The sequence below is a fragment of the Heteronotia binoei genome, chromosome 14 (genome assembly GCF_032191835.1).
Source record: "Heteronotia binoei isolate CCM8104 ecotype False Entrance Well chromosome 14, APGP_CSIRO_Hbin_v1, whole genome shotgun sequence".
In the NCBI taxonomy this organism is placed as follows: Eukaryota; Metazoa; Chordata; class Lepidosauria; order Squamata; family Gekkonidae; genus Heteronotia; species Heteronotia binoei.
Window position 1 is genome coordinate 25640489 of NC_083236.1, and position 25090 is coordinate 25665578.

Below are 25090 nucleotides of genomic sequence, written 5' to 3' on the forward strand. Positions count from 1 at the left end.
GAAAGTCTCCTGGCTCCACCCCCAAAGTCCCCAGATACTTCCTGAGTCAGACCTGGCAACCCTGTGCCCAGCTCTCACATGGCATGGCCTGAACAAGGGCAACTGGTGGTTGAGTGGCAGTGATTTTGAGACTCCCATCCTGGACTTTTGACTGGGGCCTAGAATCACTAAGCATGGATAGGCTGCTAATCCGGACACACTTCAAATGACTAGCTCACCACATGAGCCTAGATTCTACCAGGCTAAAAGAGCCATGTGAATCAGCCCTCTTCTCTAAACCAGCTCATAAGAAAGAAGAACCACACCCAGCTTTTGAATAGCAAGGACTGGTCAAATAGTTAGAGTTGCCACCTCTGGGTTGGGAAATACCAGGAGACTGGGGGGGCGGGGTGGTAGAACCTGGAGAGGGCATGGTTTGGGGACAGGAGGGACCTCACTGGGATATGAGGACCACCCTCCAAATCACCCCTTTTCTCCAGGGAAGCTGATCTCTGTTGTCTGGAGATCGGTTGTAATTCTGGGAGATCTCCAGGCCACACCTGAAGGCTGGCAACCTTATTGCTTTATGGCATTGGGTTTGGTGCTGGTGTATCCTGGATAAACCTTTCTTCCAGGTAAGTGTGATTGGCCAACATGAATCAAAACCAGCCTTGAAAAAAGGCCACAGCTCCTGAACTATGCTATTCTTACATATATAGCATTCCTTTCTTCCTAGGTTTGTGGGTTTCAAATGGCTGTGAATGGTGTAGAGAGCAGATGGAGAACCCAAGCACGTTATCCCTTTATAGCAAGGCACAGCAATGCTATAAACAAACCTTGGATGCAATTACAGGGTGCAAACAAGATCCACGCATAAAACCGAGGTTTAAAATGTTTTTATTGGATAACTTTCAGTTTTATTGGATGAGTTTCAGCTCAAGGATGTGGACAAGGTGCTTGGATCGGTTCATGCAACCACCTCAGTACTGAATGTTTGTCCCTCCTGGCTTATAAAAGCCAGCAAGGGAAGGATAACCAGGGAAGTCATCAATGTCTTTTTACAAGAGGGAGTGGTCCCATCCTGCCTTAAAGAGCAAATATTCCTTTCCTAGGCAAGGTTCTGTTTTTAGATACCGTTGGTGGGCAATTCCCTTGACCGAGTACAAAACCTGTTCTGGATGGGGTCGTACTCCCCCGAAGGAGCAGGTTCACAGCTTGAGGCTCAGGTGACGTCAGAGGCTCAGAGTGCTTTCTACCAGATTTGGCTGATGGCCCAGTTGCACCTTTATCCAGACAGAGAACCCCTGGCCTTGAAGATGGTTCAGAAGCCACAGTTGATGCAGAATGCAGTAGCTAGATTAATAACTGGGACCCAGAGGACCAAATGTATAAGACCAGTTCTGGCGTGCCTGCATTGGCTGCCTGTATGTTTCCAGTCCCAATTCAAGGTGCTGGTCCTAACCTTAAAGCCCTACATGGCTTATGACCACACAGGGTTGCCAGGTCTGTGTTGGAAAATACCTGGGGTGCGGTCACATGTACCATTAGTGGCGACACAGCTCTGACTCGCTGACGGATTAAATATGTTCGTCCACACATTCACATCTGGCAATCAAGCATCATCCAGGGTCATACCGACTTGCTGCGGATCAGTGCCGCATTAATTTGAAAGCACAGAAAGTCCGGCCCTTTTTCAAAAAAGCAGCACAAGATCGGCTTTTTCCTGTTTGGACAGCTCACGCGCGATACTGCCCCTTGGAATGTTTACCGCCCCTCCCACCTTTTTTTTTTTTTTTTAAAAAAGCCCCAGCAGACATGCACATTGCCAGATCATCCAGGAATCTGAGGTGACGCTTCTGCTTCTCCAATCAACACAGGATCGGAGGGGGGGGCGTTATCCCACTATTCAGAATAAGAAAAAAAGCTTTTTTTTTATGTGGAGGATTTCCAGATATCATTGTTACTGCCAATTTCTAGGAAAGTAATTCCTGGCAGTTCCTTGGTTTGAATCGGCAACGTTAATTCCGGAAACTTTCCCCCTTCCCCCCCTGCCTCTGAAGCAATGTTTGATTTCCCACCTCCAAACAGTTGGGCGCATGTTCAATGGACCCCCCCCTCCCAGAAATCACCATCTGATCACGCATGCTCCAAGAAAAGAGCGTGATAGTATTGGATGTCTGAATGCTCAACAACAGAATGAGTAGCATTCTTGGATGCTCGTCTGAATGACCCTACATCGAATCTAAATTCAGTGGTTCAAATTTGAGCGCTACACACCCGCTTTTAATGTGACATGTGACCGCACCCCTGGAGACTTTCGGTGTGGAGCTAGGAAAGGGCAGAGTTTGGGGAGGGGAGGGGCCTCAGCATGGTACAATACCCTAGAGTCCACCCTTCAAAGCAGCCATTTTCTCCAGGAGAACTGATCTCTGCCAGCTGGAGATCAGTTGTAAAAGCAGGAGATCTCCAGGCCCCACCTGGAAGCAGGGCCAGTGCCAGGCTTTATGATACCCTAGGTGAGGCTACCTACTTGCGCACCACCACCACCACCCCACAATTAAAAAAACCCAAACCATTTTCCAGGATCAATATGGCAGTATTGATGGCAGTAGCCAGAAGCAAGCTGGCAGCTAGTTTGGAGAGCCATGAAAGAAGGGCAAGGTATGAGACAAGCAGGTCAGACAAGCACGGCATCTGTTCTCCTGTTCAGGTCCCACCAATACGAATAGGAACTGCGCAAGAGCACAGAGCTGTTGCTCCATTAGAGCTTTTCAGGAAAACCTGGCCCCATTCAAACTTCATGGGTGAAAATGGCATTCTTTGGCTTTTCTACTCCAGGAGCCAAAGTGCATGTGTGTGTGTGTGAGAAAGAGAGAGAGAGAGAGAATCAGCCCTCCAGGAAAAGTCTCTGTCACCAAAATGGCCAATTTGTTGATACTGTTATGACACATGATTGTCTGTAGAAACTTGCATTAAACAGTGGGGTAACGACAACAAAAAATATTTATTATTGTTGTTGCTGTTGTTATTTGTTTAATTGCCCATCCCAGTTAAGGTCGGGCTCTGGGTGATATACAACAGATAAAACAATATAAATCAAATTCCAATTAAGACATTTCAAAAAGTTGAGCCAATAAAACTCTAAAAGCCCATGATGGTGTCCCACTAGTTAAGTTCCTGTTCCAGACTGTCAGAGCATTTGGGGGGATAAAATTTCTGAAGGAGGTGAACAGAAAAGAAGGAAAGGGGCCAGCCCTTGCTGTCCTTTATCAAAGGCTTGGAGGAACAGGCTCTGTGGAATTGCATAAGGCCCCGCAGGGCCCGGATGTCATCTGGCAGAGAGTTGCACCAGGCTGGGGCTCAAGGCCTTAAAGATCAAAACCAAGACCTTGAATCTGACTTGGTATTCAACCGGAAGCCAGTGCAGCTGGCGTAGCGCAGGTTGTACATGTGCCGTCTATGGTGTGTCTGACAGGACTCGTGTCGCCACATTCTGGACCTGTTGGAGTTTCAGGGTCACTCAAGCGTAGGCCAGGAAGTGAGTTACACCTTAAACAAATATATTAAGGGTGTGTTGTTATAGTGAGGTTTGTTCGTGACATTTAAAGTTTCCAACAGGATCCGTACATGGATGTTTTTCACTTATGTTATTTGTTCAGGATCAGCTGTGACTGACAAGATGAAACAGGAAATGCCCACCTGGGAGTCATAATGCACCAGTCTGGGGTTCTTTTATTACATATCATGGTCACCTCTCTTTGATCACTGGCCTCCATTGAAACTAATGGGACATCCTATCTGAAAATGGACTTCCATGTCCACATTGGAATGGGAGGCTCTGAAGCAGAATGTTTGAGAGTAGTTTCCAGCCAATTCCGTGTTTCCCCTTATGAGCAATAAATCATGTACTATGAAGAAAAAGAAAGTGAAAACCTTACCCTGATGCCCAGCTCCACATTTTCTCCTCCATATATATGCATTCCACCATCCAGTACCCCAATCGCTCCCAAAAACTCTCTGTTCGCAGCAAATATTCCCATAACAGAAGGGCTCCTGAATGGGGGGGGAAAGATTTCCTTCTGAATATTTACTACATGTTCAGTGTATAGTGCAGGACCAGGTTTATTGAGTTCTCAGTTATTTAAAACTAAATTTAGACTTCAGTTATATATTTGGAATGTCTGAAGGAATGCTAGCATGCATTTTACAGTTTGAGGACAAAAAAATTTCTCACGGGAAAGAGTGTCATTGTTTTCTTACTGTTCCAACAAATTGTGCCCTAAGTTTAAAACTGAATCCACAAGTGGGGACCCGCAAAGCTCACAGGGTGCGGGAAATCCCATCCTTCCTCACCCTGCCTGCTGAGCAAGCCGCTTCCCAGGATAGTTTGCCCTCCAACAACTCTTCCGCCACTGCCTCCCCCTCCCTTCCCCTATACGCCAGCCAACCTGGTTCACCCACTCACCAGCTCCCAGTGGTGGTGGTGGGGTGTTAGCAGTTTCTTCCTCCCTGGTCACATTCCTACTCTTCATATTTTATGTAACTGGGAGCCAGTTTGGTGTAGTGGTTAAGTGTGCGGACTCTTATCTGGGAGAACGGGGTTTGATTCCCCACTCCTCCACTTGCACCTGCTGGAATGGCCTTGGGTCAACCATAGGTCTCGCAGAGTTGTCCTTGAAAGGGCGGCTGCTGCGAGAGACCTCTCAGCCCCACCCACCTCACAGGGTGTCTGTTGTAGGGGAAGAAGATAAAGGAGATTGTGAGCCACTCTGAGATTTGAGTGGAGGGCGGGATATAAATCCAATATCTTCTTCTTCTATAATACGACAGCTGTGGGGGCAGCAGCAATGAGGCATCAACCCCAGTCATCCCCCCCACTAACATATCCAGGCCTCATTGTGGGCAGGAGTTTACAGGAGCAGAGATCTGAAACCTCTAAATCTTATTGTGCTCTTTTTTTCTTACCCCCCCCTCCTCAATACTTGCTCCTGGGCTCCATTGTTCAAACCTCCTGTGAAAATTTTGCTGAACTCTTAAGATTTGACAAACTTTCTAATATTTCCCCCCACACACACAAAAAAATGGGAAAATAACCAAAACATAAAGCAGGCAGATGGAAATCTTCATCATGCCACTGTGGGCACATAGGAGAAAGTACTTTTAAAAGCATGATGGGAGTCAGAAGAATTTTTCTGGTAAATGCTGAGCTGATACTATTTAGTACACCTTCCAGTCATGTCAGGGATGTGTGGCATATGCAAATGAGTTGCGTAAATGGGCTGTGCTAATGAGCTCTAGCACCTCTTTTTCTATGAAATGACCCCTGCACACATCCAGCCTTCTTCCTTCCCCTGCTTGCCAGTGAGTTGGTGGTAGCAGAAGCTCCTGATCTTGCTCCCAACTGCTATTCTACCACCTTAGCAGGTTGTGTTCCCCTTCACGTCTGTCTGAGCTTGGCAAGGGAGGGAGGGAGTAGCAGCAGTGGCTTATGCCATGGCTGCCTCGCCTTTATCCTCCTCCTGGGGGGCAAGTTGCACCTTCTTCTCCCCTTTCCTCCCCCATGTGGCAGTAAAGGTGAAGTGTGACTCCTCTTTCCCTCCACCCACTATGTAGCTTCACCTGGTGAGGGATGGATGCAATGATGATTTCTCTCATGGCCACCTCATCATCTTTCCTTTGGGAGGGGAGAGCTGGTATTCTTCATCTTGCCCCACACAGCAGGCTGATGGAGGAGTGCTGGTGCAAGATGAAGACTGGCTCATTAGTAGCATATCTGCTTGGCATGCAGAAGGCGACAGGTTCAGTCCCTGGCATCTCCAGTTAAAAGGATCAGCTAGTAGGTGAAGTCCTCTTTTTCAACTCTCTAAGCCTGTGACCAAGAAAGGCATTGAATTCTTGCTAGCAGACAAAAACCCCAAAGTTACTGAGCAGGTGGCAGAGTTCCTGACAAATATACTCAGGGGCCAAGAAAAAACAGAAAGAAAAGAGGGAAGGGGGGAAGAGTGAGTGAGTAAGAGAAATAAGGTGTATCTATGATTCCTCTTTGGATAGTTAAGGTTTTTTACTATAACCATTTTAATTACTGTAATATCTGGGATTTCTGTTGCAAACTTTTATCACTTCGTCCTATTATTACTATAAATCAGAGGTGGCCAACGGTAGCTTTCCAGATGTTTTTTGCCTACAACTCCCATCAGCCCCAGCCATTGACCATGCTGGCTGGGGCTGATGGGAGTTGTAGGCAAAAAACATCTGGAGAGCTACCGTTGGCCTCCCCTGCTATATATAATATTACAAATCATTGTACTTTAATTGTTTCTCCTTGTTGCCATAGAGGCTGATTGCTACCTTTTTTAAAAGCTATTGTTATGCCAATAAACATTTTTGGAATTAAAATTAGTAGGTGAAGTGAAAGACCTCCACCTGAGACCCTGAAGAACCACTGCCAGTCTGAGACAATACTGATCTTGATGGAACAAGGGTCTGATTCATGTGTTTGCATACAAAAGCGTATACCTTGAATAAAGCATTGCTGGTCTTAAAGGTGCCACTAGACTCAGACTTTATTAATTTAGCTGATGGCGTGTCATCAATTCCCAAGAAAACCCAGAAGTGACATCATCAGACTTCACTGGGAATCAACAAAAATTCTAGAGGTTTACTAGAATTTCCAGTGAATCCTAGAGAGGTGTGATGTCACTGTCCCCAGAAGGTACATTGCCAACATCACCAGTAGCTGCCTTCTGTGCCCCCCCCCACAGTTCTCTTGAAGAAGATATTGGATTTATACCCCGCCCTTCACTCTGAATCTCAGAGTGGCTCACAATCTCCTTTCTCTTCCTCCCCCACAACAGACATCCTGTGAGGTAGGTGGGGGCTGAGAGAACTCTCACTGAAGCTGCCCTTTCAAGGACAACTCTGAGAGAGCTATGGCTGACCCAAGGCCATTCCAGTAGCTCCAAGTGGAGGAGTGGGGAATCAAACCTGGTTCTCCCAGATAAGAGTCTGCGCACTTAACCACTACGCCAAATTGGCTCTTACTGGTTGGTAGACCATGCCTGACAACCCTAAGCCAGTGAAGAGACCAGTTTCTTAGATTCTGGAGCCAGCTGGAAGACTCCAATAACTGATTTGCCATTCTGATATCAGAAAATGACAAGCACTGGCTTTCCTTCTCAATTATTATTATTATTATTTAAACAAAGCAATATGTGGTCACTCACAAAGAAAATCATCTGCTCTCAGCTGCCCCTGGAATTTCCTGTTGTTTAGAGAAGTGGAAGTACAAAGCTTTACTATTCTGACTTACCGGATTGGTGCTGTTTCATCTCCAAGTCCATACCAGTCTGTTGGGATTGACTCGTAGAGACACCAGAGGGCCCAGTCAAATCCATCTGCAGCCTCAGTGTACCGAACAAGTTCAAAGTTATCAAAGCAGACTTTGTCAAACACTGGGGATATGACAATAGTGCGATCTTCCTTGATTCGAGACAGAATGGGTTCAGCCCTGCAGTAAGTTAATAGAATGCTGTAAAAAATAACTTATTGTATGTAAGAAACACAAGATGATTAAGGGGTTGTAACATCTTTCTTATGAGGAAAGACTGAAGACTGGGAATTTTCAGCTGTAGAAAAGAGAAGAGTAAGGGGAAGAAAACAACAGAGGCTATGCATTGGGTAGACAACGTGGACAAAGAATCCCCTTTTTCTTCCTATCCCAAAACACTAGAACTTGGGAGGATCTGATAAAGGTGATGGGCAATAGATTCAGGACAGACAAAAGGAAATATTTCTTTCCCCAGTGCGTGATTAAATTATGGCATTTGCTGCCAGAGGAGATTAGACAGGTGTGTAGAGAATAGATCAATGAGTAGCTACTAGTCATTGTGATGAAAGGGAACCTACATTCAGAGGCAGTAAACCTCTCAATACCATAGTCAGAGCACAACATGAGGGGAAGGCATCAACCTCTATGGTAAGCACTCAACATGGAATCAAAACAATCTACATTAACAGGGCAACAACTGGTGGCTTCTGGGCCAAATCTAGTCCCAACGAATGGCTTATACCCCATTTAGTGAGGCTTTGGCCCACAATTCACGTTCCTTTCTCAGAGTAGCCCTCCAGAAAAATTCCCAAATACATCCAAGCAAAAGTTTTACTGTCAATAATATGAGATCATTGGCATTCAACAATGCATGTCCCCAAAGTGCTTTGGGCTCTCACCTATGAATATGCCTTCCCTGGGCATTCAATGTAGCGCATGCACACATACATGCTTGACCTTTGGTTTTTTTGCAACCTAGCCTCAGCCTCACAGCTAGGAAACTCTACCACACATTTGTTCTGCTAATGGCAGGGTTGCTATTTTCCAGAGTGGAGATCAGTGTCTCTGGAGGAAACGGCTGCTTTGGAGGATGGATTCCATGGTGTTTATACCCCACTGAGGTCCCTCTGCTCCCCAAACCTTGACATCCCCAGGCTCTACCTCCAAATACCCAGGAATTTCCTAATCTGGAGGTGGCAACCCTCCAGATTAAAGATAACAAACACAATGAAAGATGCAGTGCAGCACTAGGCTGATGCCCCCATACCACCTGGAGTGGGGAACAAAACCTTTCCCCAGCCTGCTCTCATGGTCAATTCTCTGAGCCAGCCTAGGACCCAGGAGAAAACATAAAAAGGCTGGGCATTGCAAGCTTCCCCCCCTCCCCAGACTACTCAGAGTGGCTGTGACTTTCCAGGGACTGAGATTGAAGTCTTTCTAATAGCAAGCCTAATCATCAGGCACAGCCTTGTCGTTTTAAGCGGAAGTGCCAGGGACAGAAGTTGGGATTCTCTGAATGCCAAGCAGAGATAGCCCAACCAAAAATGTAATGCTAATTAAACATTACCCAAAGAAGAAGGAGGGGCAGGGATTATTGGTAACCCAGAACTCTAGCAGACCCACCCAGCCCCTGCCTTTAGCTCAATCAACACAAGAGAAAAGCCTCCACCAAGAACTACAATGTTTGCAAGCAAGTCCCCTCCCCCTCAGCCAGCAAATAATTCTAGCAGACTCACAAGGGCATAAGAGAAGCCAGTGAAGATGAGGAACTCCCAGGCAGCTTGGAAGGGCAAGGACAGGCAGAAGTAGGGACGGGGAGAGAACAGAGCCGTGGGTTGGATTAAAGTAGGGTTGCCAAGTCCAATTCAAGAAATATCTGGAGACTTTGGGGGTGGAGCCAGGAGACATTAGGGGTGGAGCCAAGATCAAGGCTGTGACAAGCATAATTGAACTCCAAAGGGAGTTCTGGCCATCACATTTAAAGGGACGGCACAGTTTTTCAATGCCTTCCTTCCATAGGAAATAATGGATAGGGGCACCTCCTTTTGGGGCTCATAGAATTGGACCCCCTGGTCCAATCTTTTTGAAACTTGGGGGGTATTTTGAGGAGAGGCACTAAATGCTATATTGAAAATTTGGTGCCTCAGCCTCAAAAATCAGCCCCCCCTCAGAGCCCCAGATACCTGCAGATCAGTTCTCCATGATTTTCTATGGGAATAAATCTCCCTAGGGAATAATAGAGTTCCCAGCAGACATTTCCCTCCCCTCCCTCCGCTTTCTGACGACCCTGAAGCAGGGGGAGGGTCTCCAAACCGGGGGATCCCCTGCCCCCACTTGGGGGTTGGCAACCCTAGATTAAAGCCCTGGGCACTGGGCAGGCCGGTTCCAGCCACAGGCCTCATGTTTAACACCCTTGTATTATAGATTCTTCTAAAATTCTCATCTCAGTTTCTCCCCAGAATTTGGAGTTCTGAATTTGTAATGTAATGTAATGTAAAATTTTATTTATATCCCGCCCTCCCCCGCCGAAGCAGGCTCAGGGCGGCTTACAACATTTAAAATGAACAATACAATAATAAAACATTAAAATCACATTAAAACCAATCAGTAATTAAAACATTCCTTAACTAACAGTGGCGGTAAGTATTATTAATCTAGCCATAAACATTAGTACAATCATTAGTAAACGCCTGTCTGAAGAGGGCGGTCTTGCAGGCCCTGCGGAACTGGTCTAAGTTCCGCAGGGCCCGCACCTCCTCTGGGAGCTGGTTCCAGAGTTGTGGGGCTGTGGCGGAAAAGGCCCGAGTGCGGGTGCTTTGAAGTTTTACTTCTTTTGGCCCAGGGATATTCTTAAATTTGCTTTAAGAGTTGGAGGAAGATATTAAAGCTGTTCTCTGTCCAAAATGTTCTTTTTGTTATTTTCTGTCATAGAGCTCACTTCTTGGAATGCATTTCTAGATCAGTATCATATTTTTTTCTCTCTTAGATTTGATTATTTCCATTTTTCGTGTTTTGTGATGCTAAACTTACAATGTGGTCTCATAGGTAACTTGAGTCACTGTATGAGACTATCATGGGAGCAAATGAAATTCATCGCAGATTGAATTCTTGTAATGGGGTATCACCAGGGGAATTGGGGGGAGCATTCCTGTCTCCATTTTATTTCTTACCATCCACGATTGACTTCAATATGAGCATCCAGGATAGCCACAACATCAGCGCTGGATGCTTTCCAGCCAGAAATTCGAGCTTGCGTGAGACCCTCTCTTTTCTGATGTCTGACCAGTTTCAGCAGCCCCGGATGTTTTACATCGTACCTTTTGATCTTCTTCTCCAAAGGCCCTTTTAGCTCCTCTGAAGAAAAAAAAAATCCTGCACATTTTAGTCTCTTCAAATATTAATATGTGCTGAAATACAGAAAAGATCAATTAGGTTACATTATTCACATTTCCTTTTTCTCTTTCCAGTACAAACCCATGAATCTTTCTTAGTGTATAATGGCCAGAGGATATCTGGCTGTTCAGGACAGAGGTTAATTTAAAATGCAGCCAGGCCACTGACTTCAGGCTCATGAGTTTCACTCTGATACCTGTGGTTGCCCTGTTTCACTCAGATGGTTACTGGCAGCTCCCCAGAAGCATCCCCCCCACACACACACACGCCATGAGAGCTGGAAAAAAAAGTAGGCTATTGCTAGATGTTCTGAGAGGAACATGTACCACAGCTACTCTGAACACTCCCAGTCTTGTCTGATCTTGAAAGGTAAGCAGTGTCAGGCCTGGTTAGTACTTGGATGGAAGACGGTCTGGGAATATCAGGTGCTGTAGGCTGAAAAAAAAGGGGGATTGGAGGGAGGAGTCATAGTCATTGATAGAGACTCTGGGTGCATTCACACTACACTAAATAATGTGTTTTGCAAGAGGATTTATACTGTGTAAGAGTACCAAAAATCCAGTTGCAAAACACATTATTTAGTGTAGTGTGAATGCACCCTCTGTTTTGCATGCAGAAGGTTCCAGGTTCAATCCCCAGCATCTCCAATTAAAAAGGATCAAGCAGTAAGTGATGTGAAGGACCTTTCCCTGGGATCCTGGAGAGCTGCTGCCAGTCTGAGTAGACAATGCTGACTTTAGTGGATCTGATTTAGTATAAGGCAGCTTCGTGTGTTCATATGAGTTGCCACAGAAGGACTTTGAAACAACTTGGGCATATCATTGTTATGGTATTCTCAGCAGTTGTGCACCTCAGTGCAGAGAACTCATGTTGGACTTCTCTATAAGAGGAACATCTCTACAGTGTGCTCTCCATACCCAGAATGAGCAGGACTGAGGCTCCAGACTGTGACAACCACACCTTGTTCCATGGACAACATTCTAGCTTGTAACATTCACAGTCCATGGGACTCACCATGCGAACTGCAGTCATCAACCAAGATGATTTCTTTCAAGAGATGGGAAGGCGTTCTATTGATTATGGTGGTGATTGCACGCAAAATGATGGATGTGGCTTCATTTATGAATATGAGAACAACGCTAATTGTTGGGAGGTCATGAGGATATTTTTTCTCTAAACACCTGTCCGGAAAACCAGGAGAAGGAGAAACTGTCAGAACATTTTCCTGCCCAATGGAAGCAATGGACTATCAGGAAGAAAAAGACCATCATGATAAAAGGTCAGGAAGATTCCATGGACCACTTTCTTGTGGCAAAGTAAAGAACATTTGTGTCTTGATTTGCTCAGAACAAACTATTAGTCCACATGAGAGGGGGAATGAAACCAAATATCTGTTGAATGAATTTATTTCATTTCATGATTAATCTCCCCCGCCCATCTGATCCTAAATTTAACTTTAAAATCGTTGATTAACATTACATCTGCTGGATATCTGAAAATGATTCCCCTCCCAAAATTAATTTAGGAGTGGTAGAGGCCTCCCCTCCCCAAACTCCACCCTCCACAGACTCTACTCTCAAATCTTCAGGAATCTGTTGAACAAGAGATAGAATTTCTTGATCAGGAGACAACAACTCAAGCTGGCCCCAAATGTTAACTGGACCCAGATATTAAGGCCACCTTCCTTCTGTGTTGTTGCAGAGCCACTGGCTTTCAATTTGCTACTGGGTTCAATTTAGCATGCTGGTTTTGAACCTCTGAAGGTTCTCAGGACCTCTGAGGGTTCTCAGGACCTGGGACTCCTAATAGTTGAAGGACAGGAACCCACTCACCTGCTTAAAGCACCACCACCTGGCTGTCATCTGAAAGGGAGGGGGGGAGCTCATTTTATGCTTATGTGGTAGGACTGCTGTAGAGCTGAAATTCACTGGTAAATGATTCAAAGAACCATATTAAAAGTTTGGAAAAATCGAATTTCCTTTAGATCTGGCAAGTGAAAATGCAGGTGTAAAATTCCATCAGGTTTTGTCTTTCAGCTGTGCTGCCTGTTCAGTTTGATCCCTACCTGGCAGCTTCTCTTCTGACTGTGTGTTCTAAACCTACCAAATTTCTTCATGGCCCCCCCTCTCATCCTGGCTCCCCAGCTTTTCTGTCCCTTAATCCTGACCTCAAGTCCACATTTGTTAACTTACATTTGCCCGTAAAAGTACCTGAGAGAGTCTTACTTCACCTGGAAGGCCTGGTGTCTTCTAGAGATCTGTCCAGAGGTAGCTGGTCACTGAGGTAGGCATTGTACCCATACTGTTCAAACAGGGCCTGAGCTTCCAGTTGCTGGTCTTCTGCTAGGTCGCCACCCCACCTTTTAAACAAATGGGAGTCTGGGAACCGCATTCTGGGTGCAGCTTTGTGCTTTCCCTCTTCCTTCTTTGCCTCCTTGGCTTCCTGTGCTTCATCCGCAGATTTCTCTAACAATTGTATATTATCTGCCCGTTTCCTTTCTTCCACATTCCTTGATGATTTTATGGTATTTGCTTAAAAAAACCCAAACAACAGAAAATGATAAAATAAATGTCATGATGGAATAGAACTGGTAATTCTGACTTGGGGGATTCCTGGGCCCTGGGGATGGTGGAGTCTGGGAGAGGAAGGAGCTGGGCAGGGATGTGATGTCATAGAATCCATCTTCCATGGCTGCCAGTTTCTCAAGCGAAATGATCTCTGTACTTCGGAAGGTCACCTGGAGATTAGTGACTCTATTAAATGGACTTGTGCTGTTCGATTAGTGCAAAGTGGAGGAAATCTGTGAGTTTAACATGAAACTGGATGCAAGAAATGCTTTCTAAAGAGATAAGTACCAGCATAAACTACTTGTCAACCATCCTCAACTTGCCAACTAGCCTCTATCGCTGTGCTTTTAATAGCAGTTTGAATTGCACACAAATGATGCATCATCTCGTAGCTGTGAAAATCTGCACCTGCATTTCTTCAATTCAAAGTGCTGTTAAATTCACAAAAACCAGTCCATACTTTTTTTATCAGTTACCAACTCAAGGTTTCTTTATCAATGGCTATCTGGTTTTTATTTTATTTTTCCTCAAAGTCTTGAAATGTGGTTGCCTCCAGGTGGGGCCTGGCACTTTCCCAGAATTACAACTGATCTCCAATCTACAAAGATCCGCTCCTCTGGACTCTGGAGAAAATAGCAGCTTAAGAGGGAAGACTCTATGGTTTACCATAGATTCTAGGTGAAATAATTTCCCCTCCCACAGACATCACCAATCTATAGGAGTTTCCCAAGCTGGAGTTGGCAACCCTTTCTTGAAGTCATTAGACTTCTCCTTTTGTTCATAAAGGGTTTAGATCAGGGGTGTCAAACATGTGGCCTGTGGGTCAAATCAGACCCCTGGAGAATTCCTCTTAGTCCCATGAACAAGTCTGCTTTCTTCTCCCTCTCTCTTGCTTCCTTCTGCATATCAGCTTGCTTTGCCAGGCTTGCTCAATTGCACAGGAGCTACAGAGCAAAGCCTCTATTTTCTCCATTGGCTGAGGCTCTTCCCTTGGAGAAGAAGAGGAGGAGAGAGAGCTTGCTTTGCCAGGCTCTCTCAATCACACAGCAGAGCTACTAAGCCAAGCCTCTTTTCCTTCTATTGGCTGAGGCTCCACCCCTCCTCATCCCCTGGAGAGGGAGGGAAAGAGCCAAAGCTTCCTTTGCCCAGTTCCCTCAATCACACGGGAGAGATACAAAAGTTTATATATCTCTGCTATCTGGCATTACATTTTATGACACACTTGGTCCAACCCAACAAGGTCTCATTTATGTCAGATCCGTCCCTCATAACAAATGAATTTGACACTCCTAGTTTAGATCATTTGGCATGCATTAGTTTTGAAGAATGGCATGGAAAGGGCCCTCCCAGAAGCTAAGCATGGAAAGGAGTTTTATTCTCTGCTTACAACATGTCTGAAGGACAGGAATTCATCCCAAGTCACTTTGCAAAATCCGTGGCTTCATGAGGATTTGAGGCCTGATTTGAGGCCTGAACCTCATGCTATGTCTAATAGTGCTCAAGTACACTTTACACAACAGGATTAATTCACACTAGGGTTGCCAGTCCCCAAAACTCTATGGTAGTTTCAAACCATACACTTTTGCCCAAGAAACAGAACATCTCGCCCCACAACAGTCTTGCCTGTGTCACTTCCTGGTGATGTCAGCATGTTGTGTTTATTTCCTGCTTCTCCCTCCTTGCTCCCAGAAAGGTAAGACCCATCCTCAAGCCACTGATCCAACAGACCTGCAGCTCTAATCCACACATTGCAAAGCTCTCATGGCCACCACTGTTAAACAGACATGCAAGGAAAGTTCTGTGCCAAGGATGTGTGGCCCCTGTTCAGTTTGGGATCATGGTGCACAGAGTCTGTTGCTGCCATGATGCCATCTGAAATGGTCCTGGGAAGCCTCTGTTTGCCCATGTTGGGGGAAATCTACATGTACTGTCCTGTGGCTACATGAATGTTTCCTCAACAGAGCAAACAACAGCTCCTTGGGGCAATTCCAGGAAACTGTTGACCAGGTAGCCTTCCTTCAGCCTAAGGAGACTTTTCCCAACTAAAGTAGCTCTTCCTCTAACAGAAGGAATAACTGAGGAACAAAGACCTAACAAACCACACATATGTGGGCACCATTTCCCATAGCGACTGTTGGAACAAGGAGCCTAGTAGGAATGGGGCGAATGATATCCTGCCAACATCATGATGTCATTTCTGGCATTAACCCAATGGTGATATCTTAATCATACAGTGCATTGGAGGTGGGGCTTAAGATTGGTGTTCTTAGTACTCAGGGCCAGAACTGCCCTCAGAGACCATCCTGTACCCTTGACAGCAACAGCCACATTAGGTCTGTTTCTGACAATCTGAAGGGAGGACAACCAGCTCAACTTCTCCCGTAGCCCATTCTGCAGGGCAGCTGTGACTATGGAAAACAGAGTCTCTTGGGAACTAACAGAGAACCAGTAATGGAGAACTTCTCCAGGAGCCCATTCTGCAGGGCAGCTGTGACTATGGAAAACGTAGAGTCTCTTGGGAACTAATGGAGAACCAGTAATGGAGAACTTCTCCAGGAGCCCATTCTGCAGGGCAGCTGTGACTATGGACAACATAGAGCCTCTTGGGAACTAACGGAGAACCAGTAATGGAGAACTTCTCCAGGAGCCCATTCTGCAGGGCAGCTGTGACTATGGACAACATAGAGTCTCTTGGGAACTAATGGAGAACCAGTAACAGATGCTAGGGGCAGCATGCCAGGACGAGTCACTCCCTCATATACACAAGTCCCACAAAGATAAGAAACAGTGCTTGCTTACACACAGTTAAAATCTGCTCATACCCACTAGCCCCTGATAACAAATAGGGCAGGGGTTGCCAACGGTAGCTCTCCAGATGTTTTTTTGCCTACAACTCCCATCAGCCATGCTGGCTGGGGCTGATGGGAGTTGTAGGCAGAAAACATCTGGAGCTACTGTTGACCCCCCCTGCAATAGGGTGATGTGTTTTGTGTAAAGTGAAATCTCCAAAGTTCCATAAGGGTAGCTCATATTGAGGCATTTCAGTCATCCAGCAACAAGGTTAACAAAGGCGTGAAGCAGAATGACCAGGTCAACTGAGTTTAAGAGGGGCAGAAATGACAAACTAGATGGCACTGATAAAAAAAAAAAAAAAACACGGTTGGCCATACCACCAGCCCACTTCTCAAATAAAAGGGTTGGGCCCATAAGTAAGGTTCTGCACTTTTGAACTGCAGAGAACAGTTTCACTCTGTCCAAAATAGGTAGCCTCCAGAATAAAGTTTGAGTCCAGTGGCACCTTTAAGACCAACAAAGTTTTATTCTGGGTATAAGCCTTTGTGTGCATCCAAAGAAGTCTTAAAGGTGCCACTGGACTCAGACTTTGTTTTGTTGCTTCAGACTAATACGGCTACCCACTTGAATCTCTGTCTTCCAGAATATAACCTTTCCTACGGATTAAACTTCAGCCTTAGCTTCAAGCGACTGGCTTAGAACTACCAGCACAGCATCAGAGAGATTAAATAAGGAAATATTAACCCTTGACACATTCATGACACTGGACCCAAAAGCAGACTCTTACAGAGACCTGATTTAAATACGGAGGCAGAACCTATCCTAATGGGTCTAATACCATCCCTGGTTATATTTCCACTCATATTGGAATGAATCAGTGGACAGAAGCAATACTGCAAACATTCAGCCCACACTTTGTTCAAAACATGACCCCAGGTAAAAATTAGTAGCCAAGTCACAGTCTGTCCTGAGAAATCTAGCACCATTAGATAAACAGACGTTCTTTTGGAGCACAAAAGGAGTTATACTTTTTGGCACAATGAAATTATTTAGAACCACCTCAAGTTTTCATGTGGAACCAACTAGAGATACAGGTGCTTCGCAGTGCAATCCTATGTGGACTGAGTCCTCTAACTTTGTTCTAGGCCCATCTGGATCAATCCTATGCTGAGTTACTCCTGTTGAAGTCCATTAACTTCAGTGGACAGGTAGGGATGTGCAAAAAAAAAAAATTCGGAATTACACGGATTCGGAAGTGCACAGGGAAAAAAATTTCGGATTCCCCATGCACTACTGAATACCGTATTCGGAATAGCCGCATATACGGTAGATGCACGGCTATTACCGAATATACGGCCCTATTATACCCTATGGGCCATTGAAATCAATGGCAAATAGGGTATATTTGAAGCCGCCTGGAGGGGGGGGGTTGAGGGAGAGCCCCCAAATTTGCAGGGGACCTGAAGGGGACTCTCCCCTCCAACCCCCCCAAGTCCCAAAAAGATTGGGCCAGGGGATCCCATTCCAGGGGCACCCAAAGAGGGTGCCCCTATTCCATCATTATACCCTATGGGCCATTAAAATCAATGGCAAATAGGATATAATTGAAGCCGCCTGGAGGGGAGGGGGTTTGAGGGAGAGCCCCCAAATTTGCAGGAGACCTGAAGGGGACTCTCCCCTCCAACCCCCCCAAGTCCCAAAAAAATTGGACCATGGGGTCCAATTCCTGGGGCACCCAAAGCCAAACCTAACTTCACACCAGAGAATCTCTATAGGCCCCAAATGCACTACATCCCTCTATCTAATCTATGAACCCTGGGCCTGCAGGCCTGGCACCAACATAAACCCAGTTGCCAACCTCACTGCCACACAAAACACAATCTGCTCAAGGTCTGCTCTGCAGACCTGCTTGCAGCAAACCCAGATGCCAGCTCTCCAGCCCTGCCCCAAACAACACGGGGAGAGCTTGTCAACCACAAAAAGCCTGCTGGTTCTGGGTCTCTCACCCAGGTGCCAGCTTCCCTGCCACAGAACACACAATCTACAGATGCCAGCTCTCCAGCCCTGCCCCAAATAACACGGGGAGAGCTTGTCAACCACAAAAAGCCTGCTGGTTCTGGGTCTCTCACCCAGGTGCCAGCTTCCCTGCCACAGAACACACAATCTACAGATGCCAGCTCTCCAGCCCTGCCCCAAATAACAAGGGGAGAGCTGGCAAACCACAAAAAGCCCGCTGGTTCTGGGTCTCTCACCCAGGTGCCAGCTTCCCTGCCACAGAACACACAACCTACTCTATAAAAACAAGAAAGTGACCCAGCCCACACACACCCTCACCAACCCCCACACCAACCAGAGGCAATTTAAAAAACCAAAACAAAACCAGCAGAATCACAAAAGGCCAAGTGTTAAAAAAAAGTGGCCTTTTCACCAACAAGAAAAGGGGGACAAAAGTGGCCTTTTAAACAATGGAAATTAGGCCAAACAGCACCCGCCCCAAGAACCCAAAGAAAAGAGTAATAGCAGCAGCACAACACAGCACAGCAGCAACAAATCAAACACTGAATACTTTTAAAACAGTAAAAAATTAACTTTTAACAATACAGGAACTTTGCCACCCCCTCCCCCCCAAAAAACCCTTCACCCTAACCCCAAGAAATTAAAGCCACCCAAATCAGGAGAAGTAAAAGGACACTGCACTTTTAAAAGTCCTCTCACTAAATTAAGATATGGGCAGATTGGCAAACCCCCCCACCCCAGGCCCCCTCCCCAAGCAGAAACCCCAAATAAGCTACCCCACCACCACCCAAATCTGGATAAGTAAAGGGACTCTAAGTCTTTAAAAAAAGTCCTTTTACCAACAATAAATAAAAACAAGAACCCAAAAAGTGTTTTACCTTGTCTTCCAGGGAAGTCTGAGTGAGAGAGCTGCAGCAGCTTAAGCAATCTCTTACACACAGCATGGAGGAGTCAGCCAGGAAGTGAAGACTCCTTAGAAAGCCCTTCAAAGCATGCATTTCCAATGTATTTTACAAATGCATGCTTTGGATTGGCTGTTGGGGCTCCTCTTCCCCCTCCCCCCTCCCTGATCCCAGGGATGTTAAGGCAGAGGCGGGAAGGTGCCAAAGGAGCTCCTTTGAAGCTCCAGAAGCTAATTGCCGCCTTTTGTTTTGAATTGACAGCTGTTTGCTTATGAATAGCTATTCGTAACTACACAACGAGCCTATTCGGCTGCCGTGTAATGGGCGCTTATGGAAGTCGGCTGCAGGCTATTCCGTATGCGGCCGAATCAACACTGGTTCGGCTGTAAATATGGCTCGGCCGAGCCGAATGCACATCCCTATGGACAGGCTGCTGTGATGCTGCACTGGACTGTTCTGCTAGTGAATTTGCCAGTGATATCTATACTCCTATATCAAGACTATTCAGTAACTTGTGGAAAATAATCTGAAGAGAATTGGCGGGGGGGGGGGGTCACCGCTATTTATCTCATATGTTGGGGGAAATGACTTATTGGCAATTTTTCTTGCCAAAGCAAATGAACTGAAGCAGTGGCATACCAAGGGAGGAGCAGGGGGTGTGCTCTGCCCCATGTGCAGCTTGAGGGAGGCCTTTGAAGGGGGCCTCTGAAGCCACTGTCATGCTGTGTCCAACCAATCTGTCCATTATTTTTAAAATGTGGTTCTGGCTGCATAGCATAGAAAAAAGCACTCTAGGATCAGCTTGATGTCCCTTTCTTGAAGACTGAAACAAACTTGCTTAATAGTTCTGGCTAAGCCCAAAACAACCAAGCCAACATGCCGACAGCTGCTATGGCAATTGCCATCCTATAGGTCATTTTCTCCAATAGTCGCTAGACTTTATCTAATTCAGGAGCAGTTTTCGCACCCTTTTTCACCTGCTGGTGCGTGATCTCCTGCTTTTTTGGGGGGGGGGGGGGAATGTTGGGCTAAGATCGCTATAGCGCTATAGCGATGTATCACAACAGCATCACCATAGGGATCCCTGGGTTCCATTAAGATGCCAGAGATCGCTGCCACTGAAACTTGGTAACTTATCTCAATGGAGCCTAGCCATCTCTATGGTGATGCTGTTGTGATACATCGCTATAGCGCTATAGCGATCTTTGCCGGACGTTCAAAAAAAATAATAAGCTGGAGATCGCGCGCCGGCAAGCAAAAACGGCTGGCACTGGTGGAAGCGAGATAAAAGCGGAACAGTGTGAAATGGCTTGCTTCAATCACGAAACCCTACCGGGGAAAAAAAATGTGTCTGAAAACTCCCATCCCTGTCTCGGATTACTGCAAGGCAGCACAATACTGACTCCCTTCCAGTTTCCACTGGTAAGTGTGAAAAGGCCCTTTCTCTCTTCCTGTCCCTGCACCCAGCTAAATCAGATCTTGTAGAGCAGTAGTTAGGGTGTTGCAGCAAAATAAAACAACCTTTCTCTCTACTAATTTATCTCCCTCTTTCCCACACGTTTCTCATTTATTTCTGTCTCTCCTCACCTAATTTTTCCATGCCCCCTCTTTATTTTCATTTCTTGGTCTCAAGACCTTGTCATCCCTACACCACTTGGTGATAGAATGTATTTAAGAGTAGGGGTGTGCATTCAGTTTGGCCAAACCAAATACAACCCCGAAAAACAGCTGCTTTGGCTGTATTTAAACCATATAGATCTGAATCAGATTCTCTGATCTGATTCAGGTGTTGAATACAGCAGCCACGAATGGCCACTGAAATTCGGCAGCCATTTGACTCCAATATGCCCTATGGGCCATTTAAGTCAATGACAAAATTGGGTATAATGAATTCCAGCTGGAGGAGAAGGTTTGAGGTAGAGGCTCCAAATTTGTAGGGAGGCTGCAGGAGCCTCTCCACCACAAAACCCTCAAATTTCAAAAAGATTGTGCCAAGGGGTCCAATTCTAGGGGCACTCAAAGAGGGTGCCCCATCCCACCATTATACCCTATGGGTCCTTGAAGTCAATGGCAAAATAGGGTATAATGAATTGCTATGGGGAAGGGGGTTTGAGGTAGAGGCTCCATATTTGCAGGACAGCTGCAGGAGCCTCTTCCCCACAGAACCCCCATGGCATTTTTAAAACTAACAGAGTCTGAATACTGGGGAAAATTAAGAGCTGACCAAGTTATTATGTCCACTGAGATAGGAAGCTGATATCTCTATCAGGTCCTCGAGGTTCTGAGTCTTGAGTATATTTGCAGTGACTGGTCTCTCAGCTTTGCTATGAGAGATAGGAATGCTTCTTTCTTCGGCTGTATGTCATGCCAGAACCAAGAACTAGAATAAGTATGATGCAGTGACAGGTTTCCAAGCTACTTGCTTTTAAAAGAAGACTAGAGGTGATATTTGTGCAACTTATTGCCATGTATATTAAGGTTCCCCTTGAGCAGCCTTGACTTCTCAGAAGCTTATTTTAAAACCCAAGTGTCCTGTCCTAGTTTCCAAAATTTCCTTTTTTACGGTGCAGTGTTACAGGATCCCCTACAGGTATTTCTTCTGAAGCGCTGTGGTTCAGTATGCAACTCCTTTGCAAGCAGAAAGTCCATGCCCCATCTCTGCTGCTTGGCACAAGTGCATTCAATTTAAAGAGGTATAGGACCACTTATATTGGAGGGAGTCAATATCCATCATGGCCAGTAGCCATTGTGACTAGTAGCCATTTATAGCCCCTTCCCCCACTAATCTCTCTACTCCCCTTCTAAAATTGGCAGCCATCACCACATCCTATGGCAACAGGTTCCACGATCTAACTATGTGCTATGTGAAGAAGTAGTTCCTTTTGTCTGTCCTGAATGTCCCACCCTCCAGCTGCATTGGATGATACCAGCTTTATGAGGAAGGGACAAAAGCCTCTCCCACTCTTTTTACACCATCCATAACTGTACAAGACTCTATCACGCCTCTCTTTACTCACCTTTCTTCTAGGCTAAACAGCCCAAAGTGTTTTAACCAGTTCTCATTTGGCAGTTACTCTAGCCCCCCTGACCACTTTCACTGCTCTTTCTGCACCTTTACAACCAGTTTGGTGTAGTGGTTAAGAGCAGCAGACTCTAACCTGGAGAACTGGGTTTGATTCCCCACTCCTCCACATGCAACCAGCTGGTTGATCTTGGGCCAGTCGCAGTTATCTCAGAGCTCTCTCAGCCCCACCTACCTCACAGGGTGTCTGTTGCCTCACAGGGAAAGCCCCACCTACCTCACAGGGAGATAGATCCAGGTGAGTAGCCATATTGGTCTGAAGCAATAGAACAATGATAGAGTCCAATGGCAACTTCAACACAAACAAAGTTTTATTCAGGGTGTGAGCTTCCATGTGTATTCAAACTTCCTCAGACAGAATGGAATGGAAACAGAAATAACAGGCTGATGGGAGTTCCATTCCAAGGCACCACATTAAGCTGCATGGAATGGAACTCCAGCAACCCATTATTTCTGTTTCCATTTCATTCTCTCTGAAATGAACATGAAAATTCACACCCTGAATAAAACTTTATTGAAGGTGCCATTGAACTCTATCTTTGTTGTGGGAAGAGGAAGGAAAGGAGATGGTAAGCCGCTCTGAGACTCTAAGAACAGGGCAGGATATAAATCCAACTCTTCTTCTTCAAGCAGGGACAGTGGCTCAGTGGTAGAGCATCTGGTTGGTAAGCAGAAGGTCCCAGGTTCAATCCCTGGCATTTCCAACTAAAAAGGCATGAAAAGTAGGCATGAAAAACCTCCGCCTGAGACCCTAAAAAGGCATGAAAAGTAGGCATGAAAAACCTCCGCTTGAGACTCTGGAGAGCCGCTGTCAGTCTAAGTAGACAATACTGACTTTGATGGACTGAGGGTCTGATTCAGTATAAGGCAGCTTCATAGTTCATAAGCAGGCAGGCAAACACACACATACTGGTATAATATTAAAAATATATCCCTCTTTAAAATAAAAAAAGCCTGTGTAGCAATTCTCTTGTACTTACATATATTTCGAACCATTGTCTCTATGTGTTCTAAATGTTCCAAAAGGACATTTTCTTCTGCAGACTTCCAGGTGTGAAATTCTAAATGTCCCGAGCTCTCTTTCCTTAGGTTTTTGATTGTAGTCTTCATATACACCATAAACAAAATGTTCATGGTCAAAAGCAGAACCAGCAAGATGGGGAAAAGACCGGGGAGCTTTCTGCGGGACATTATTCACCTCTTAATCTCTGTTCAGCTTTCTTTGGGAGGGGATGAGTATCTCCTGCATCCCACAGCTGCAAAAAGCATTTGCTTTCTGCAATCACAGCAGACAGACTGGGAGGTTGCTCATACAGGGGGGGAAATGTTTCTGAACTCGCAAGCAGGCAGGTGGAAGCAAGTTACAGAACTTTGGAGGGATGGGCCAGTGGTGAGGAGGAAAACTGATTTGGCACAAAACCAAGAAAAACCCTCAGCTGACTCTTACGTGGCACAGGCTGCAGCAGGAATGCTGCTAGGAAGAGCCACTTCACACCTGACATCCCCAAAGCCACAGAATCTCACACCACTTTTAATCGAAAGGAAGTTGACATGTGCATGAACCTGCCTTGTTCTCAGTCTGGGTTGCCAATCCCCAGGTGGAGGCAGGGAATCCCCTGGTTTGAAGGCCCCCCCCCACTTCAGGGTTATCAGAAAGCAGGGGGGAGGATGGCAGTGTTTGCTGGGCACTCCATTATACCCTATGGAGACCGATTCCTATAGGGTATAATGGAGAATTGATTCACGGATATCTGGGGCTCTAGGGGAGCTGTTTTTTGAGTTAAATGCACCAAATATTCCACATAGCATTTAGTGCCTCTCCTCAAGACACCCCCCCCCCACAAGTTTCAAAAGGTTTGGACCAGGGGGTCCAATTCTATGAGCCCCAGAAGAAGGTGCCCCTATCCATTATTTCCAAATTGAGGAAAGGCATTTAAAAGGTGAGCAGTCCCTTTAAAAGTAATGGCCTCCTTTGGAGTTCAATCGTGCTTGTCACAACCTTGCTCCTGGCTCCACCCCCAAAGTTCCCAGATATTTCTTGATTTGGACTTGGCAACCCTATTCTCAGCCTTGCCTTTGCCTCCCTCCCTCCTTTGCTGAGCAGAGAACCCTTCCTAAATCCCACTCTCCCAAGCTCCACCCTCAAATCTTCAAGCACCAAGTTCGCTGTGTGGACTTGGTAACATATGAATCAACCCCCCAATATCAGGTTGTCTGTGTTTAGTTTAATGAAAGATTTTCCCATCAGGCTTCTGCTAAGGAAAAATTCGCTCATTATGTGCAGCAAAGCAAGATATGCTACTGTGTTTGCATTCAGAGACAATACTTTTAGCCAATGAAAACAATGATGTACACAAGCTTGGCTTTTGACCGCGCTTGGCGCTGTCATAAGGATATCTCAGGTCAGATGTGTGGGGTTCTGAGCTGGGAACTCAATTCCCACATGCATATGTGGGCCCAATCGAAATTGGGATGAGGGCACTTGTGTTGAGGAGAAGTCTTCCGCCTTTCCTCCTGCACCATTTGATGGTGGTGGAAAGTGCCGTCCAGTCATAGCTGATTTATGACAATCCAATAGGATTTTCAAGGCAAGAGACTTCAGAGGTGGTTTGCCATTGCCTCCCTCTGCGGCATGACCCTGGTATTCCATGGAAGTCTCCCTTCCAAAGACTAGCCAGGGCTGATCCTGCTTAGTTTCCAAGATTTGATGAGATCATGCTAGCCTGAACTATTCAGGTCAGGGCACCAACCAGAAAAAGTTCTGGAGAACCACCATTTGTCCCTCTGAGGAAGCATGGGCAGCCATTACAGTACATATAAATTTCCCCACCAGGTAAATAGCAGCTCCTGTGAACCATTTCAGGTCAGGAAAACATCATGGGGAATGGAAAGGAGTCGAGCCCCTTCTCCTAATGCCTTATGGTCTCTGTCCAAATTCTACCCCTGTGTGCCTGGAAATTTAAGTTATTTAAGTTAATCTTTATACCCTGCTTTTTAAATTTAAGTTAATGCCCTGCTTTTTAAATTTAAG

The 25090-nt window shown here is 45.8% G+C and overlaps 1 protein-coding gene across 1 annotated transcript in view; it reads right to left on the minus strand.

Moving 5' to 3' along the window:
* The window catches only part of GALNT8 (polypeptide N-acetylgalactosaminyltransferase 8), a 40374-nt gene extending 16983 nt beyond the window's left edge, over nt 1-23391 (minus strand). The window contains exons 1-6 of the mRNA XM_060254020.1: nt 23040-23391; nt 12930-13230; nt 11714-11880; nt 10477-10660; nt 7289-7486; nt 3918-4032 (exon numbers count right to left, since the gene is read on the minus strand). Coding sequence (XP_060110003.1) covers nt 3918-4032; nt 7289-7486; nt 10477-10660; nt 11714-11880; nt 12930-13230; nt 23040-23250 — 1176 coding nt within the window. The 5' untranslated portion in view covers nt 23251-23391. The remainder of the gene's footprint in view (nt 1-3917; nt 4033-7288; nt 7487-10476; nt 10661-11713; nt 11881-12929; nt 13231-23039) is intronic.
* Nucleotides 23392-25090: the final 1699 nt, after the last annotated feature.